Source organism: Vulpes vulpes, chromosome 14, assembly GCF_048418805.1.
Source record: "Vulpes vulpes isolate BD-2025 chromosome 14, VulVul3, whole genome shotgun sequence".
In the NCBI taxonomy this organism is placed as follows: Eukaryota; Metazoa; Chordata; class Mammalia; order Carnivora; family Canidae; genus Vulpes; species Vulpes vulpes.
The window spans coordinates 4,467,534-4,488,057 of NC_132793.1; the positions used below are offsets into that span (position 1 = coordinate 4,467,534).

Here is a 20,524-nt window from a genome sequence, read left to right on the forward strand (position 1 = left end):
TGAGGTGCTTTGGTAGGAGGTACAGTTACAAAATACTGCAAAACACACGACACATGAAAGGATGCTCCACATCACTCATCACCAGGAAAATGCAAATCAAAACCACAAAGCGATAACTGCCCCCACGCTGGTCAGAAGGGCTAAATTCAACGCAAGATACAACAGGTGTTGGCGAGGAGGTAGAGAAAAAGGATCTCTCCTGCACTGCTGGTGGGAGTGCGCACTGGAGCAGCCACTGTGGAGAACAGCATGGAGGCTCCTCAGAAAACTGAAAATAGAATTAATGTACGATCCGGTAATTCCACTACTGGGGATTGACCCAAGGAATACAAAAACATTAATTCAGAGGGATACGTGCACCCCCAGGTTTACAGCAGCATTATGTACAGTAGCCAAATTATGAACACAGCCCAAGTGTCCATCCACGGATGAGTGGATAAAGAAGATGTGGTCTCTATACACGAGCGAACATTACTTGGCCACAAAAAAGAATGAAATCTTGCCATTTACAATGACACAGATGGAGCCAGAGAGTATCATGCTAAGCAAAATAAGGCAGTCAGAGAAAGACAATGCCCTATGGTTTTGCTCCTATGTGGAATTTAAGAAACAAAACAAATTAGCAAAGGCGGGGGTGGGGGTAGGGAGAGGAAACCCAAGAAACAGACTCTTAACAACAGAAGACACACTGCTGGTCACCAGAGGGGAGGGGGGTGGGGGCTGGGGGAAGAGGTGATGAGGATGAAGGAGGGCACCTGTCGTGATGAGCGCCGGGTGATGTGTCAAGGCCTGAGTCACCGCATCATGTACTTGAAACGAATAGAACACTGAGGGTGTCTGGGTGGCTCGGGGCAGGGGGGTGTTAAGCGTCTGCCTTCGGCTCAGGTCGTGACCTCGGGGTCCTGGGATCGAGCCCTGTGTCGGGCTCCCTGCTCAGTGGGGAGCCTGCTTCTCCCTCTCCTCCCTGCTCATGCTCTCTGTCTCTCATTCTCTCTCAAACACATGAATAGTATCTTTAAATATATATATATATATTTAACTAACATTGTATGTTAACTATCTGGAATTAAAATAAACCAAAAAACACTGCAAAACCAAATCCAACAACAAAACCTAGAACATCCCCCATCCAATTGCTTTCAGTCCAGTAAGGACAGACTACGGCAAGAAAGGGTCCAAACACTTCGGGGGCCAGGGGTGGTGGAGCAGGGAGGGTGCCCCTGAGCGGGCACTCCAGGGTGCTCAATGTAGCAGTTGAGTCTGTACAAATAAGACCCACCCTCAGGGCCTAAGACTGAGGGGAACGGGAGAAAATAGCCAGAGCACCCGCCGTGAGCTGCCGGGCCCTCCCCGCGCAGCGGCTGGATGGATACCTTTTGATGGTTTTATCATTACGAACAGAAAATACATTCTGCGCTTTGGAGTCACATTTAGGACTGGAAATGTGACTGCGAGGCGGGGGTTGAAATACGACAATGGGTCTTGGCTTGACTTTAAAAAGCCTCCTGCCTCCCATACACATTTTCCTAACATTTTTGAAGTAGTATAAAGGTACATTTTTCAAAAAGTCCATAACACTAATTCTGTGTTTCTCCAAACTTTTACTTTTTTTTTTTTTTCTTTGAAGTGATTTTAGTGGCCGAGCATTGCTAAGAAGACAGAAACAGAAGTCCTGCTTGGACAAGGGAAAGTAGCTTCGGATGGGGCAGGGGGTGTTTTGGGGTGAAGGGGGGCTCTCCTCCATCACAGGACCCTGGCAACCTCCCAGGCGGTAGATTTGTCTTCCTGAGGCACTCATGAGAGATAATGCCAACACAGCTCCTTCGATTATTGATTAGAAAACACCTCGACCTCAGAGCTGCAAGGATGACCACCATTTCCAGTCCCTCTCCCAGAACTCCCCATGGTTGAGGACACTGAAATGTGCCTCATTTGTGCCCCCCTGTGAGAGGGACCCTGGGAAGCAAGAGGACATGCTCATCTCCACTATCGCCATCGGGACAGGCTAGAAGGCAGGAATGAGAGCTTGATGGGTTGGCAGTATCTCGCCCTGCTCCACCCATCTCCACTCCCCCTGCAGCACACAATTTCCCCAGGAGAACAATACCGTCCGCTCCTATTTCCACACTCATGAATGTCCCCCTGTAGAGTCCACTTCTGCTGTTCTAGCACCGGCCCTGGACGCGGTAATTCCCTTCCTTTGAACGTCCATCATTCCAGATCTTCTCGAGTGGGTTCAAACAACCTTTACGTGGAGAAGCCGCTCAAAGTCATGCAAGGACATGGAACCTAAGAATCTGTGCCCTTTCCAGATGAGCAAAGAAATAAAATCAGACATGGCAACATGCTAGCAGAGCAGGGTGGCAGGCCACGCTGGGACAGGAGCTGGCATGTCCTCTGTGGACGACAGTGTGGCAGGCTTGGGACAAATTGTCAAATGCAGGCACCCTTTGACTCAACCACGCCTCCTCTAGGAACCGTGCCCTCTTGTTCCTGCTCGTGTACAGGGGCACTGCTGCGGCTGTGTCCGTGGCAGCAGGACTAGAGGCGAGGGAAGTGCACCCTACAGAGGGCTAGTTAGTGAACTACCGCACATCAGGGGAGAACCACAGAGCCATTAAGAAAACGCGTGTGGACATGGTCTCCGACATATTACAAAGTCAAAAATCACGCATGAGGGGGGCGGGTAGTGTGTGCTCCCATCTGTAAGAAAACATGGGGCTGTGCGTGCTCGGAAGAGGATCGCGCAGAGAGGATCCCCGGAAAGAGGCAAACAGGAAATGGGAAGTCCAGGAGTCTCTGGAGAAGGGCAGTGGGCTTGGGCCTGGGCGTGGGGTGGGGGGATCGTCGTGCTGTCTTTTGGACTGGTGTCAAGTCTTAAGGTTCGCAGGTATTACTTTTCCAAAGGAGGTAAAAATGTGGTCATTAACGTTTAAAAAGGGAACACTGTTCAGGTGGAGAGTTGTCCACCGTTTCTTAGAGGTGCCCCACCGTGCAGACTTGGAAGCAGTCTACACCAGCTAGTACTCCCTACATCAACCACAAACCCTCCCCACCCCACCCCCCAGGAAGTCCAGGAACACGGGCCCGTTCCCACGCTGAGGCTCTCTGCGCCAAAGTTCGCTCATCAGTAAAATGAGGAAGTTGACCTAAGTCATCCCTTAAGTCTGTTTCCGTCACACAAGATATCTATGATTTTTCATCTTAAACTGATTTTATGTTCCTAAAAGTCAGTGGTGGAGGAAAAGCGATGGGCCCTAGTGTGTTCTCTAAAGCATATCCAAATGCTCTTAAGCCATCCATTCAAAATAATTTTACACTGAAGCATCCTTTAAATATATTCAGAGCACAGAATTTATTGAACATAATACGGAGACGGCTAGTACAAAAGTTTATGCCTCGGTAGGGCAGGTTTCATCAGGCTGACACAGAACATGTGAGAACACGTTGTGAATGGCTCTTTCGATCTGGACACTGCAGAAATACATCTCCTTCCCTCCGGGAAATGTAAAGTCAGCCATAAAACCATGAATTTATTACATATCAGATAACCAGAACGTATGATGGTAGAGTCCTTTCCTGTACCAACTTTTTAAATGAATTCTCTGTCAAAACAGGAAATACAACTTAAAATACAGAAAAGAAAAATTATGAAAATGAAAGCATTCTAAGACATCTCTTAAAATACTCGATCCCCAAAATGTTAATGTACATTGGAGTCAGAATAAAAACACACACCGCAAACTGCAGAGATTTTTTTTTCCCCCAAGACAGGGAGAAAGCTGTAAAGCAGAGGGGGGGACCGCGTGCACCGCTGAAATGACTTCTTTACTCACAAAGGAGAGAAGAGGTAAAGGGAACATTTAAATAGATCATTCAGAGTTTCTTATAGGAAGTTCCAAATGGCAGCAGTTTATAAATTCTTAAAAAAGGAAATGCTAGCAGCAGAAATGAGAACCAAATGTACTCTGCAGTCTGCTCTCTACATAGAAGCTCGAATCACTTTACTGAGGTTGCTTACGAATGAAAAGCACAAAAACAAATCGCTCCCGTTGATTAATTCCTCAGCATCTCCTCCAGCACCTAACCTACAGAAGGTAAACCAATAAATGTGTGCTAAACGCATGAATGCTGAAGGCAAGCGGGGCTTGTACACATGGTCTCAGTATTACAGACAATAAATTCTGACCTCTGAATCCAAGTGGAAGAGTCCATGGAAAAACCTCGTTTGAAACGAATGCCACGGCGGAGGGTCACAGCTGAACGTAGTTTACTTCTGAAGTACAAAAGGAAGATGGGAATGCAGGCTTCCGGTTCAGAGAGAGAACCAGACCTTTTCGTGTCGCGTGGAAAACCATCGAGTCGACGTGAGAAACATGCATGCTAATCTGTCATTGTTTTATGTCACAAAAAGCTATGTATGCATCCTCGTCTGCGCTATGCCTTAGTGAAACTGTGTCGAGCCACTGGGCTTGTCTACCCTGGTTGGCATGTTCTGAAGGGAAACAGGGTGAACGGTGACCTATTTCGCTCGGGCCGGCGGCGGTGGCGCGGGGCAGGAGTGACCGGGCCCCTCGGGTGGCACTCGAGGGACTGCAGCAAGCACACGGGCCGTCCTGCGCCCGTGTCCATTAGCCGAATGATTAAATATACATCAACCCTGTGGTATAATAAAGTAATTCTAATAGGGCATTGTCACAGGATCAATGTTTCCTGGTTTAAAAATAAACATTAGCATTTATCTAGCAGCAGAAAACTATTATCCCACGGTACTGTTTTATTCAACTGACATCTTTTAATCAAAGCAATCCATATTGTGGCAACATTCCAAGGTATCATGATTGCAAATATCTACAGCAAGTTAGGTAATAGCTATGTTTTTGTTGCTAGCTTTTTCTTCCTCTACGGAGTCGATGCAGATTATTTTCTAATGAATTAATTCCATTAGGAAAAAAATCCAAAGTAATTATATTACTCGAGACAACCTCTCATCTACCTCCTCGGGTTTCACTTGTAACTATTACACACAACCGTTCGTGTGTGTTCCAGTCTTCTGAATTTTCCAAAATACCCCTGTGATGAACGTAAGTAAAAAGAAACCTTTTCAGTGGCCTAGATGACGTGGCTAACATCCCACAGACGCAGGTCCGGATCCCCTGCCAGGGGCTGGCGGGGAGGGGGGCGGCTCGGGCACCCCAGGTGACATCCTGGGGGGTCAAGCCCATGGGCTGAGGGTTGGCAGCCGGGACTAGGGTGCAGGAGTCTGGCTGGAGGCCTGTTGGCTGCTGCTCCCCACCAGGGTCTGCTGTGACTTGCACCCTTCCAGGATTAGCCAGAGAAGAAGCATGGCACCAACTCGGGGCGAGGGCTGAGCCGAGCAGCCGGCCACCCTTGAACTCGGCAGGCCTCTTCTGTGATACCTATTCTCATGAACTGCCCTCCACTTCACGTTTAATTTACAGGTTCTGGAAAGCCCCGCGGAAAGCGTCCTTCCCTGCCTCCCTGAGACAGACTGGCGTTTTTCCTTGCTACGGCCCCCAGATTCACTCCCCGCAAGCATCAGCAGAGATCCTCAGGCAACCAGAAAAGGGAAAACACACATTTTCCTCAGTCTGAAGTGTGTTTAGTTTCAAAAAGAAATTAGAAAAGCATCTCGGCGCGAGTCTGGGTTCTACTTCTTGAGAGTGACCGCACGAGGGATGAAGGGCAACATCTCTGATGAAGGTACAAACGGTCCGAGTGGCCGAGGCCGTGGGAGTCCCGCACCGGAGCCTCCACGCAGCTCTGCTGAGCGGGAGGCATGGAGCTCCAGGCCATGCCTTAGCGATCCCAGCCTCACGGCGGCCTTCGTGCCCAGGGAGAGGCTCTGCAAAGCTGCTCAGCGTAACTTCTCGGAGGCTTCATTTCCTCACGTGCAACACAGAGCCCCCAGCTCCCCCCGCTCCCCACCCCCGGGTCACAGCTGTGGCGAGGGAACGTTCTGGAAATGGTCTGCACAGGGCAGAGGGAGCGCTGGCTGGAACAGCAACTTTCCCTAGAAGGTTCCGGTCAAAGCAGCTCTGTCCGAGGCAGGTTACAGAGAAGCAGCCTTCCACACACCCAGCGGGGCGGGGAGAGCCCAAGGGAGCCCCTGGGCGGGCGGTGCAGCTAGGCCCGAGGTGCCTCCCAGCTCCAGCGCTCGTCGGGGCCGTAGCAGCTCCCGCCTGGCTCTCAGGGACTTCCTCAGAGCAGGTCCCTTCCACAGCTAGAGGCATGCTTGCCTCAAGCTGAGGCGCCCGGACAGGCCGGGGGAAGCCGCCCTCGGGGAGCGGCCCGCCAGCAGGGGGCGCAGCGGCCCCTGCCCCTGAGGAGGGCTGGGGGGGGGGGGGCCTGGGACGCCAAGGGTCCCACTTCCCTCCTTGGATCTTTCGTTCAAATCAAGAATTTCACAAACCATCCCCAGAAACTTGTAAATGGTCTAGTTTACAGAAGGGGCTGACGATGACAAACGGAGCTGTGTTTTGGCATGGGTTTCTGAGTTTGCAAATACAAAGATTCGTGTGTGCAAAATATATAGGCACCATTTGGAAAATGTTAAGCTACTTACATATGGTACATATGCTACACACACACACACACACACACACACACACACACACAGTTTGTTTTCAAATTAATTTGAAAGGCTATTTAGCTCTAAGCTATCACTGCATTCAGTTATATCAGACCCAACACAGCCTGCAAGTCCGCACTGATATCTTTGGATAGCAGTTCTGTTCCTGGGATTTGTTTGAAAGCGTTTAGGTTTTCACGGATCACTGGAGGTTCCTCATTTTTTCCCCCTTCTGTGTTATGTAGGTATAAGCCATCTCTCTAGGCATAAACTGTCCACTGGTAAAAATCAATTTTGATTTTATCAGTATTTATTACTGCTGGTTCCAGCAATTTAGAAGACTAGAGAGGGAAAACATGCAAATCTAGATGAAGGAAAAAAATTAAAGCCGAGTCCTCATACCTACAAATAATATGGCCTGCTGTCTTTAAGAGGTATTTTGTATTGTATGGAGAGAGCTTAAATTATCAATTTAAAAACTCAATCAATAAAAATTTACAGGATTGTTATTGCTTACATCTCTTTTGTATTTGTGGGCTCGGTGGCAGGTTTCTAAAACAAAGGCACCGCTCCCAGAGGTGCTGCAAAGCAGCGCCCAAGGCACCAGGCAGGAGTCTGGCCTGCCCATGCCGCGCCAGTTTATTCTATGTGACTCTTCCCCTCTTGGGACAGGCCAGGCCACGTGAGAGGACCACACATCTACCCTCTGCCTCACTCTCTAATGCTTCCTCTTCTGTCATTCCAGGAGAGACACTCAAAAGTGCTGACTTCCCCAGGTTTGAGTTCTGGCCCCCGACCCTTAGCAGCGCTTGTGCCACACTATCCCTCTCCTGACACACTCTACTCATGGAATGACTCACATCATATCCAACCTTCCCACCATTACCTTCCTTTCTCTCCTGGGGGGGAGTTCCCTTCTGTTCAGCCAAAAAAGCTTCATAAATTAAGATGCCGTCACCAAATCATAATCTCTAAAGGAAAGAGAGATTTTACAGGAGGATTAGTTGGAAAGATAACTGTGGATCTGTAATTCTGATTTTCAGCTACAAACAAAAGGCCCACATCTTCTGAGAAGCTGAATGTCGTCTCCTACAAATACATAAAACGCTAAGTCACTTCCCAAGACCTGGAAAAGAATAGATATCTGGGGCACTCTTTTTAAGAACTTAGTCGTCTCCGTGCACGCACGGGCAAATTCCAGCCTCATAGGCCAAATCCCACCAGCTGCTTTTGTGAATAAAGTCCATGGGAACACACAGCCACACTCCCTGAGAAAAAGTCTACAGAGCCCTGCTCCAAGGAAATGGGACTGTGCTGCACTCCCAGGAACAGTCTGAGACCCTCCTAATCACAGTCCTTTCGAGGCCATGAGCTGCTGGAAGCTAAGAAGACTGGTTCGCTACAGCTCACACACTTGGACAGACTGTACTGCACTTACAGAAAATTAATGGCAGAAGGCACAGTCTTTTCACCCCGTTCTCAAAGTCCCTGGATCCACGTGGACAGTACCAGGACTAACTCTACTTGGGCAGCCCTCCATGTGTACACACTCCACACAGTCCGACCACCAGGCGGGTGGCTGAGAACCAGGTCTGCTCATGTTCCCCACGAGCACTCAGGATATAGTAACTTCTCATGAAGACAGAAGCTACTTACTTAGACCACAGACACCCAGCCTCTCAGGCTCTAGGTCCCTGATGAGATCTCCTCAGGGCCAGAAGCGAGGCCCTTCTGCCCTGGCCAAGCTCAGGAGAAATGTGACTCAAGTGGATGACTTCTAAGAACTGTCTTCCTTTTGATGACTGTCTTTTCAAACCCACCCATTTCCCAGAGCCATTTCTTTCTACTGAGGGGCAAAGCAATGGAAAGGTTAAGGGTGACCAGCTGCTTAAAGATTTTCAGCAGTTTTATTTTTACACTCTCAGTTGAAGCCAATAGTACACACACACATACACACACACTTCAAATCATTAAACATATATATTTCTCACTGAATTGATAGGGCTCATTTTAAAACCAACCTTCCAATAACAAAATAATATTGAGGATCATAAGGATAATAATTTCCCCCCTATAGCAAGTGTGACAAAATGACAAAAGAACTCTTAATTCTGGGGCTTTATTTTAATTTTTTTTCTTTTTAAGATGCTACATAGTCAAACAGAATTGGATTGGTCTTTTATGGCATAAAATTAATTTACAGTCAAACTCTCAATCACTACTTGACGATTATCTGGAGCCTCTCACCCCTCTCCCGCCCCCACCCAGCTGGTTCCCTGTCTGCTACCATTCTGCTGCCTCATTCCAAGCAAGGGCCACATGGGAAAGGTCAGGACCAGACTTGGGGCACATGTGCTGGAAGAATGAGTGGTGGCTGAGGGGTAATGAGGGAAAAAAACAAGATCAGCTAGTCTTCTCCAGTTAGAAAGGGTAACAGAGTTGACTGTTGCTACTAAGGACTTCCCTCTCTTTGACAGTTGTTATTTATTTACACAGTGAAACACTTCTGGCAGCTGTTCTACAACATTCCAATAAACCACACCTCCAAGCGTACATAGAGCCCAGAACCGAGAGAGAGAGAGAGAGAGAGAGAGAGAGAGAGAGAGAGAAAGAGAGACAGAGAGAGAGAGAGGAGCCCACAGCTCTCCAGCAGCAGTGCCAGCGTCACCCACTGGCATTAGGTAGCACAGGTGATTTTTAGGCCACAGCATTAATTATAATCTTGTGGCAATAAGGAAACATGAGATGAGATACATTAAATAAGTTAAATATGCATTAAACATCTCTCAATAACAATTCAATCTCACTACATGAACCAACAGTAATTTAGCTTGGTCCCTTTAAGAGAACAAAGCATTGACTTTCATTTCCAAAGTGTTGGGTCAGTCCACCTCCTGCTGCCTCCCACTGCCTCTCGCTCCTGATGGGCAGATCTGACGCTGCCACAGCACAATGCCATTGGCTTCTGACCCTGTTCATCAGTCCCAAGGAACCGACAGCCGGGGACAGACAGCCGGGGACAGAACATGGAGCAGCAGCCCAGAGAGTGAGTGAGTGGGTGGGGCTTGCTATGTGGAGATGACGGCCATCCCCACCGCACCGGGTTCCAGCTCCCCAAGGCCCGGCACCAACAGGCAGGAAGAGTGTCTTGTTCTAAGAGAAGTAATCAACCCAGCCCCATGTACCAAGGCTACACATGTTTAAAATGACACGACATGCCATTACGATTTAATCACGGTTTCCCTTGTCATTAATAAAGACCATTCTTTTCCTCCAATCATTTACTATACATTTTTAACTCTCTAAAGGATTGTTACGTTATAATTGTGTGTGTGTATGTGCACGCGTGCGCACGCGCAGGGAGGGAGTAATTTAAAGGCAAGACCTGTGAGATGTCATCATACATGAACTTCTTTTTTACACATGGTTATGATAAAGTCAAAGCCCAGGGGATGGCGGGCCCATCAATCCAGTATTCCGCCCTGTGCCCACTGCCTCTACAAGGCGATCTTCCCTATGATCACACCGACGATGAAGAACAAAACCACGAGGGCGAGGAGCCGGGCGCTGAGGCCCTCCTCCTTCCCAGCTGGAGCTAACACAGGCACAGGGCTGTTGCTCTGAGCTGTCTTCCTCATCCGGAGTCCATCTTCCTCCTATGGGAGCAAAGGCACATTTCAAAGACAACCCAAGGCACCAGAAGCAAAAGTCAACTGTACAGTTCAACAGGATGGGCCTTTAAAAAACACACTTGAATCACATGGTGTGGGCCAGCCTCCTCATTTTTCAAAGGGAGAAACTGAATCCCACAGAGAAAGTACTGGGTTGAGGTCACTCAGAAAATATTCCCAGAAACTCCTCTTTCCTTCCACCCACCTACACAATGCTGCTAGGCACCTTTTTATACCATACATCTAAGTACCTTGGTTCCCCATGACTTACAGAAAAAAGCCTCTGAAAGGCTCAGCCAGTCTCTTCTGCCCCCAGAAGCCATCTACCTCTCTGGCCATGCCTCCGGGCCACCCTTCTACATCGGACTCCAACCCTGTCTTCCCTCCCTCTACGGAGCAGGCTTCCCTAACCAAGTCATCCAGTTTTGAAATGATAGGCATTTCTCAAAGCACAAATATAAAAATCACAAGAAACTACAAAGGGGGAGAGGGGCAGCAGCTTTCAAATGCAGAACTCTGTATTGATGAGTTACATGTAGACTGCTGGACAGAAAACATGGTATTTGGAATATTAAAATGTGACTGAATCTCATATATGCAGCTCAGATATTTTTCTACTTAATACATGGAATAGAAACTTTTTCTTCCTTTACTCCCAAGGCCAACTCCACACCCCTCAACAGGGCATGCAGCAAGGCCTCTGTACTTGGGCTCAGGTGCATCTCTAGCTAATTACCCCAACTACTCATCCCCAAACCTGTCTGTCCTGGAGACAACAGGCAGGCCATTGAGCTGACTCTCCACAGCACTTGTGGCCATCTCTGTGGGGCCACTCATCATTCAGCTCATCAGTACTTTTGTCCCCAGCTACCCTGGTCAGCAGGGAGCTCCTCAGTGGCAGGGACAGCTTGTATTTGTGCCCACAGTGCTGGTACATGGGAGGGGCTCAGAAAATGTGTTGGCCAAATGAAAGAATGAAACAACACAAAACAAGAAATCAGTATTTGGCAGGATAAAGAATCTTCTAACGTCAAGATTGGTCTGATAATATTTTAAAGATATTCTGCTCATGGGGCATGGCCAATATCGCTGCACAGTGATAAATGACTAGTGTTATTCGATTAACTTCAAAAAAAAATGGGCACAGCAAAATACAGCATTTATTTTATTGGGTTTATACAGAAGCTATTTCTACCTATTTATCACTTTAAACGGCACAGGACTCTGTTTCTGAAGAGAAATACACTCAAGGAGAAGCTTTAGGCATATCTTAGATTTTTAGTCAAAAAGTAAAGTGTCAGCTTCATAATTTACACCATACTAAAAGAAGTTACTGAACGAGGCAAATCAAGATTACTGCAAAAAAAGAAGATGATGCCATTCTCCAGACACTGTCAGGTCTCCTGTATCTATAGCACTGTCAGAATAAAAGAAGGAGAAGTCAACTGAATGGAATGTATTTATTACATGTGTCTAGTGCTATGGTGGTTAAAGAGCAAAAGCCTAGGGCATGGGTGAGTGGCATGATCGAGAAGTGAATAGACCAGCCTCATATTTAAGCTGCAACAGACGTTCCTATGACCAGATGCTCAGAACCATTCTCTTCAAGACCATGTCTGAAATAGACATACTTTTATTTATTTATTTATTTATTTTTAATTTTTATTTATTTATGATAGTCACAGAGAGAGAGAGAGAGAGGCAGAGACACAGGCGGAGGGAGAAGCAGGCTCCATGCACCGGGAGCCTGATGTGGGATTCGATCCCGGGTCTCCAGGATCGCGCCCTGGGCCAAAGGCAGGCGCCAAACCGCTGCGCCACCCAGGGATCCCTGAAATAGACATACTTTTAAAGCTGGACGGCGCCTCAGACAGGTTTTGTGAGTCGAGGCCCAGGAGATGCTGTGACCATCACAGATCCAGAGCTAGTCAAGTGTGAGCAGTCACTGGCATAACACCGTAGGCCAACAAGGCCAAATGAAGTGCACCCTACTTTCCTTTACTGCCCAGTTCAACCTGACCCTCTCAATACTCATGCCAACTACCTCTCCAACAGCCACAAGCTGGAGACCCGGGTTTCTCCTTCTATAATCTCCACCTGTCTACTGTGACAACCTCCCATCTCCAATCTCATCACCATGTGAACAGTCTGAGGAGATCCTACTGCCCAGACCCACCTAGAATCTTCAAAAACCAGAATTATGCCTATGTTAAAAGAGTACAGGTATTTACCTATTTACCCTCCTAAAGAAAAGATTCTCACCTACTGGGGATATAGTAGGGTTTGACACTGTAAATTCAGGATAACCACTGCAGTTTTGTGTTTAGTCTCAGAATTTATCTTCAGTTTACACTAATGCGAAGGCAAGAGGAGCTCTTACAAGAGGACAAGAGTCTGCAGGCTGAGGCCGGAGAATGGAACCACTGTGAGCTCAGGGCACAAAGCCTGGGTTCAAGTCTCACTCCAAGTACGTCCTCAGGCAAGTCACTTAACCTCTGCTCCTCAGTCTCCTCACCTGTACACTGGGGATGGTAACAATCCCTACTCACAGAAAGGTTTAGAGGATGAAATACATTATTACAACATATCAAATACAAGGGAACAAGAATTTAAATAGTTGAAAAGCTTCTCCTCAGAGACATTGGTTAACTTGGGGGGTGGGGGTGGGGGTGGGAGTGGGGTGGCAGGAGGGAATCAGAGCTCTTTTGAGAACCTGATGAAAGCCACAGAAATTTCTCCCTAGGGGAAGAATGTGTAAATACAAAACAACTACAAATTCAGGGATTTGTCAACTCCCCCACTCAAGATCAGAGTGTTAAAAAGTCCCTGTTTTTTATAGATTATCAAGAAATAAAACACTATTGGAGTGCTCAGTTGATAGAGCATGTGACTCTTGATCTCAGGGTTGTGAGTTCAAGCCCCATGTTGGGTGGAGAGATTACTTAAAAAAATAAAATCTTAAAAAGGGAAAGGGAAAGGGAAAGGGAAAGGGAAAGGGAAAGGGAAAGGAAAGGAAAGGAAAGAAAAGAAAATGCCATTACCTTGAATTGCTTGTTTTCCTCCCGGAGCCTCTGCACTTCACCCTGCAGCCTCTTACACTCTTCCATCACCTTCTTAACTTCAGTGTCATCCAAAGAAGAACTCAGAGCTTTAGACACCGTTGGTGTTTCTGTCTTTGATGCAGTTGTGGGTATAATTTTATTTATTTCTACATCATGCTGTTCAGAAATAAATGAAAGCCCAAGTGTCACCAACTATGTAATAAAGGACTTTTTTATGCAAAGTAAAGTAGTTCTCAGCAAACACCACACGTGGTAGCGTTTCATCCACACTGTAAAATGTCACATTTATTTTAAAAATGGATCACTTTATCTAGAATCTTAATAATCTAAAGCAACTGGGCCCCAGAAATTATGGATAAGGACAAATAATGAAGTTCGGCTGAGACTAATACTTCAAAGGAAGAGAAAAAAGCCTGTGCATACTGCACGATCAAATTCCTGCCATGTAAAAATTAGCATATCGTAATCGTGCAAGCTCAGGAGTTATTAGCAACAAATTACTGTCACCAGGAAGACCACAACATCCCCAGGACGGGCTGGGATGGGGGAGGTGGGAGGCCAGGGAGAATGTTTATACAGAGGGCGATTTATTTCACAAACTCAGAACTTCGAAGCTGGGTTGAGGGTGAAACTAGCTTAGTGTCTGCTATTTCAATCGAGGGAAGCTACACATCCTCTACTTCCCCACCGAGAGACCATGACGACAGCCTCTGGAGAGTGCCTGGGGAGGAGACACTACCAGGGAAGGCATGGAAGTGGTCAGATGTGCTGGCCATCACCGCCCTGCAGGTTCCATGCAGCACACTGAACACGACTGGCTCTCCCTATTGCACTCTCTCTAGTATGACTCTTCATCTTCCAGGTGAGAAGAGGAGAGCCCTGCAAACAGCAAGGCTCCCATCTACAAAGCTGGTACAGCACAGAGCCAGGAGCAGAGCACAGGTCTCACAGCTTCCCAAATCAACCTTCCTGGGACAAAATATGCAATGGGAATAGTCAAAATCAACAACAACAAAAATCCCATTACCCGTTCAAAGAAACAGGCTAATGATGGTGGTCCGTCATTGAGCAGGAAGAAAATACAGTAGCTGTGGCAAAATCAACAGCGTTCCGGAGATCACTATGGACAACGCTAACAGAATGTGAGCATTTTGATTTCCCAACTCCAGCTATTAACAGCCAGGGTAGTGGAATGTTCTACAGGGTGTTTTTAATACAAATTAAACTTTTTCCGACTAAGTGGAAGGAAGGTCCAAATTAGCATTTTAGATACAGTCTTCTCTCTTCAACTGGTCATGAGCAAGGGCCATGACAGGCCTGCCCCTTAGTTTCAAGGAGAAAAGCGAGCTGACAGCTTGGAGGCAGCTAGTCCTTTCCCTTACGACATATGCCTTAATGCTAATAACTTAGGCAGCACAGGGGGTGACTCAATGGACAGTGCTTCTGCCCCCACCAGTGCACAATAGGCAGTGTCTGGAGACCATTTTAGTTGTCACACAAGAGGAGTAATCACCTCACTAGTACATAGTGAGGAGAGGCCAGGGATGCTGGTAAGACAGCATCCCCCAGCAGGGAAGGATCCAGCCCCGATGTTAATAGTGCTGAGGTTGAGAAACCCTAATCTAAAAGCAGGTTTTGACTAAAGAGGCAGGAAGGTAAAAGGGGTGGTGAGGTGGTGTTAGGGGAAAGAGTAGACAGAGAGCCCTAAGACAGCAGTTTATACAGCAACAGAACCTGAGAGCTTACCACCTGTCCATCAAGCACCATGATAAACGGCAAATTATTCCATTTTTGACTTACCCACTCTTTTACAGCAACCTATCACTTTGCCAGGTAAAAGAAACTCTTTAGGATTTATGACATTTCAACAGCCAACAGGTTGCACTTTTCAAGAAAAAAAATTGTTTCAATTAGTTCTCTTTCTGCAAGTCTCTCAAAGGCTGATTTCGTGAAGGCCCACTTATTTGTTGACTTCAGCTTATTTTTTTCATCAGACATCAGAAGAAGGAAAATAATTTGCCAACTTAAATCTTGGTTTTGCAGGAGATGGTATGCAAATAAGTATCAGCTTGCAACATTCAATTATTGTTAACTATAAACATACTTACTGGTTTATCATTTTCTGCTGGCAATTCAAACACACATCTAAGTTTTGAATCCATAAGGTCTTCCGGTTTTGCCTCCTTCCACTAAAACAATTTAAATTTAATAATCAGGATATTATAAAGCTGCTGGAAGAATAATTTTCTTCCTATAACTGACAATTTCAAAAAAATACTCTTAATGAGAAAGCCCTGATGTATATCAAACAAAGAACTTACGTCTGCTGCGATTTCAATATTTTTAACATGACAAGATTAAATACACTAGCTTTCCTGAATATTTATTACACTTTCCAAATCCCAGTCCTGCTGCCTGATTCCTCCAAGTCAACCAATGCTGCTCCTGTTGCTAGTCTGTGGGAAGCACATGGGACAGAGACAACCACTGTTGAAGGAAGAGGAATGTTCTAAATTATGTCTGGGTGGTCAGAGGTCACTCTGGCTCTCCTTAAGAAAATAAAACTTACGTTGTCAGGTACATCCTTCTTAGGGTAGCATATACTACGTGGGAGTGGTTTTAGAACCACACTGCCAACTATCAACAGGGTGAACTAATGAGTGAACCCCTGTCTGGGCTGACCCCCCACTCTCTCCGGTCTGCTGGTGAGGACACCTTCCTGACTAAAGCCATGCTCTGGGATGATGTACTCCTGGCTTAATCCTCCTCCTTTGGGCAGTGGAGGGCAGGAATTCCAGGGTATGCTGAGAACTGCAGACCAGCGTAGCAGGAAGGTTAACACAGAAAAAAAGAACAAACTTTCCCACCCTCGGCCCAGGACCATGCAGGAGGCAGCTAGCGCAACACAGGTACCAAGAGCCAGAAATAGGAAACAATCTGTATGTCAAGCAATAAGGAACTGCCAAATAAACCATGGCAGGTCCATTCAGTGGAACAGCATGCCATTCACAAGTGATACTGAAGAGTATTTAATTACACAGGGAAAATTCACAGAACATTAAGTGAAGAAGCTACAAACAATATTTTAAGTCTGTTTCTCTGTATACACACAGTATACAAAAGTTCTTTTGTGTGTCAAAAGAACATCAAGCAAGGGTCAATCACTAGACACTAAACCACCAGGTGAGACTGCTGGTGAGCAGGTTATTCACGTGGTCTCCAAGCGTCCAATTACTCAAGAGTATCAAAGATCACATATTAACCACAAGGGGCAACCTTGCCTTGAACTGGAAAGTTGGCAGTCACCAAATTAACAAAGTAATCCAACTTTTAGCATCACCAGTAGAGGGACAACCCAGTACTGAATGCCTTCTGATATGATGCATACATGATATTACTTATGGAATATTCTTGCTAAAAAACATTTAACCTGAATTTAATCATGAGGAAATAAGTGGACAAACCCAAGAACTGGCCTGGTCTCAAAAAATTAAAAGTCATGAAAAACAAAAAAGGCTGAGGGTACTGTACTCTACTTGACTAAGAACAACCAACGGCCACTTTGGAGCAACTGGAGAACGCGGCATTGGAGTTTCTCGGTTAGATAATATGATTGGATTAATGTCAACCTTCTCAGCTGTGAGGGCAGTGCTGTGACTGTGTAAGACACTGTCCTTGTTCTGAAGCATGTAGGAGCAAGTGTCCTGAAGTCTGTGTCTTAGAGTCAAGTGGTTCGGCAAAAAAAGAAAGTTTATAAGAGAAATAAAGCAAATGTGGCAAAGTATTAAATGGTCAATCTAGATAAACGTTATAGGAGTAGTCACTGTATAATTTTTTCCACTTCTACTCTATAGATCAAAATACAAAAAAAAATAGTTAAAAATAAAGAAATAGCACAAGGCTCTGAATAACAGCGATTAGGTCTAGTATAAATAAATAAATACAGGTCAGTTTTAGTTTTATTTGTGCTTATTTGTATATTTCCAAATTTTCCTACCATATACATTTCATATAAAAAATTTTAACTGTTATGAAAATTATCATAAAAAGGAGTGAAATTCACCCTCATTGTATATAGAGGGCCTGGCCTACAATAGTGCTCAGATACAACAGCTTTGGAGACTGTGCCAGGTGTCTGACACACACAGCACACGGAATCCCACGACCAGTGTAAACTACGTTTTTATCCCCCTTTTACAGGTAACCCAACCCTATAGAGAGTTAATGAAAACTGCCCAAGGCCACAACATTAGTAAAAGGCAGAGCTCAGCCCCACACCCAAGACACCCAAGCCCATGCTCTTGTCACTAAGCCATGCAGCAAAAGCCAAGCAGAATACATTCTTGGATATTCCAAATTTTGTATTTGCCATACATTTCCTTGCTCACACAAATTAACATGAAGTGACACATCATGTTCTGGGAATAAAAGAGAAAGTAGTAAATGCCTCAATAATCATTCTTATGAAAGGGGAAGGTAGTCTATTGTCACTCATCTCTCTCAAATCTCAAGGTATCTGGCTTACCCCTCATCTCCTGCCCCAAACTTAAACATCCACAAAGATGGTCATTTGTGCTTTTCCAAGACTAACAGAAAAGGCTGAATGGGACACTGGGACACGAAGGGAAGTGGTGCATAGAAAGCCCTTTGCATAAAACTTGAAAGAGAAAAACCTCGGTGCTTTGTGAGCCACCATTGCCTCCCAACTGCAGGTACTCCTCAGGTGACCAGTCTCCTAGCCTGGGGTGGTGAGCTGGAAAGTGATGATGCAGACGTTGAGGGAACCTTGCCTTTCTCTTGCCATCTGTGAGTGTGGACTCTCCAGTCTAGCGGGGGCTGTGTAAGGTAAGGTTTATCTGTACATTGTGATTCCTGCAGACAGCAGAATGTCCGCCGATTTCTTCAAATGTGGAAAAAGTTTACTTTAAGAAGAATTTCCATTATAACCTTTTCCCAGAAAAACCAATAATATAATATCACTTATTCATTTTATAAAAACAAAGTCATCCTATTTTTACTGAAATTAGAGAAAGGGTTAAACATGTATTTAAGCAGGGGAAAAAAAAAAAAAAGAGGGAAACTAGGGAGGGGGAAAAAATCATGCTTACCAGAACCAAGCAAGGAAGAAACCCTTTGGCACTGGAGGACATTTAAGTATTCCATTGTCTCACATCCCTCTGGGCTCTTGCGGGGTGGGGGTCAGGGTGGTGGGCAGGGAGAGGCGGTAAGAGGCATTCCCTATACTAAGAAGTACCCTTTCCTATGGAGGATGGAAAGGGGGTATAAAGGGAAGAAATCCTCAAACCATTTAAAACACAATTCATCAGAACAAGGAAGTGCTGAAGCAAACTGTGATTTTAAAAGAGTCAGAAAAGAATAGTATTCTGGAAAGTTACATAAAATGTTAAAATAAAAGTTTGAGGAAAAACCATAAAGGTAGTCAAAGTACAAACCTCCTTGAAAACACCATTCCCCTTTAAAAACTTTGACACATTTTGAAATGCATGCACCCAAAATTCTGTACCTCATCTTTTTTTTTTTAATTACTAAAAAAAGTAAGAAGCATTCAGTACTTACTACTGCTTCCATATCAGAAGTGTCAGTCGGAGCAAACATAGACTGAACCATAAACTTGTGTTTACTTTTCTCATTGGGGTCATAATCGAAAGGCTGTAACATCACTGAGAAAGAAAATATTTCATTAGGAGGGTCAGAGCTTGGTTACCCGCAGCCATTTGTTATGTTAAAACTTGTACCTTGGTTATAAAGCAGTTTACCAGGATTCTCATCTGAGTCTTATAAACACCCCAGGTGAGGCCAGCAGGGCAACATGCCCAGTGTCTTCTCCACTTTTTACGTCTCAAACCTGAGATCCAGAAGTTGGGGGACTCGCCCAAATCAAAGAGCAAGTAGTGGGAGAGCTCGGACTTGGGCTTAGGATCCAGGTTTTTTGATTCCTAGCCCCTGGATCATTCACAACTGCCCACCTGACACAGAGGTCTGATATAGGCCCTACAGACGAAGTAAACTAGGTACAAATACCATATGCTTTTTTGCTCAAGACAAAACAGCAAAATGATCTTTTCAAAAAGTAAACTAGAAGAATAATCCAAGACATGTAAGTGACAGTTTCATTTTAGCTTTTCTTGGTCCCATTTCCCCTATCAAGGTATTCATGTATTGCTTCAAATACAATTTGGCCAATGCAGCGTCAGGAAATTTTCACAACCAGCACAATCACAGCATGGGAGAACATAACCAGCCTACACCCCAAGAACCTAGAGGAATCTCATATACAGGCTCCCTCCGGCAAGTCACGCCCACTGCACTAAGGAGGTGCCTCCCTGTTCCTACTGGCTTCCTTAGAACCTTCCACCCTTCTGAAATGGTGGCTGCTTTGAAATACATGATCTGCTGACCCGCTGCAAGGCTCTGGCTAAACCACACATCTGGATAAATTCCGACACACACCTTTTCACACGCAGCAAATGCCTCCTGCAGCCCTGACCATGAGAAGCCCTAATACGAACTCAGCGTCTCCCATGTGCCAAAAACCCGGCTCTGTATGTTAGGCTCTGTATGTCATTTAACTTTTAAGAGGTAGGTACTATTGCAGAGGTTATTTTAATGCCTGTTTTCAAGTGAACAAACTGGAGCACAGAAAGGTTAACTAACCTGCCTGAGATCACACCATGAAGGAGGGACACTCAATGCAGGTGGCCCACCACAAGGGACTGACTCGTCCTCCACAAGCACCTTTCCTGCAGGGCACTCATCAGGTTCTGTGGCCTTTGAGCCCTATCTTATGGTTTCCTCTAAAGCTTACTATCCACTACCCTCTGCAGCAGATAAAGGGCACATGTCCTAAACCCTAGTTCACACTGTCATGAAGCAGCAAAACTTCAGAGCCAAGTGCAACCCAGCACCCACTCCTTCTGCCACACCAGTCACTCCAATAGAAGGCAGATTCACATTCTGCGAATTCACATTCCCCTATCATATCACATAAAAAAAGCAAATAGGGAATCAAAATGCAAATATCCCTGACATCCATCTTTGGGACACAGAGTTCCCTCTACCTTCAGGACAGAGAAAGTCTACTGAAATCCAACAACACAACAGATTTCAATGTTTCGGTATACACAGTTGCCCAGACAATTCTGCTGCCCACATCACCCATCTAATGTGCTCTGAGTTCC

At 45.7% G+C, this 20,524-nt stretch overlaps 1 protein-coding gene across 2 annotated transcripts in view; it reads right to left on the reverse strand.

Moving 5' to 3' along the window:
• Positions 1-3,330: 3,330 nt before the first annotated feature.
• VAPB (VAMP associated protein B and C) overlaps positions 3,331-20,524 on the reverse strand; it is a 56,378-nt gene continuing 39,184 nt past the window's right edge. For both annotated transcript variants that reach the window (XM_072735520.1, XM_072735519.1), the window contains exons 3-6: positions 18,903-19,006; positions 15,434-15,514; positions 13,305-13,481; positions 3,331-10,248 (exon numbers count right to left, since the gene is read on the reverse strand). In XM_072735520.1, the coding sequence (XP_072591621.1) occupies positions 10,090-10,248; positions 13,305-13,481; positions 15,434-15,514; positions 18,903-19,006 (521 nt within the window). In that variant the 3' untranslated portion in view covers positions 3,331-10,089. The remainder of the gene's footprint in view (positions 10,249-13,304; positions 13,482-15,433; positions 15,515-18,902; positions 19,007-20,524) is intronic.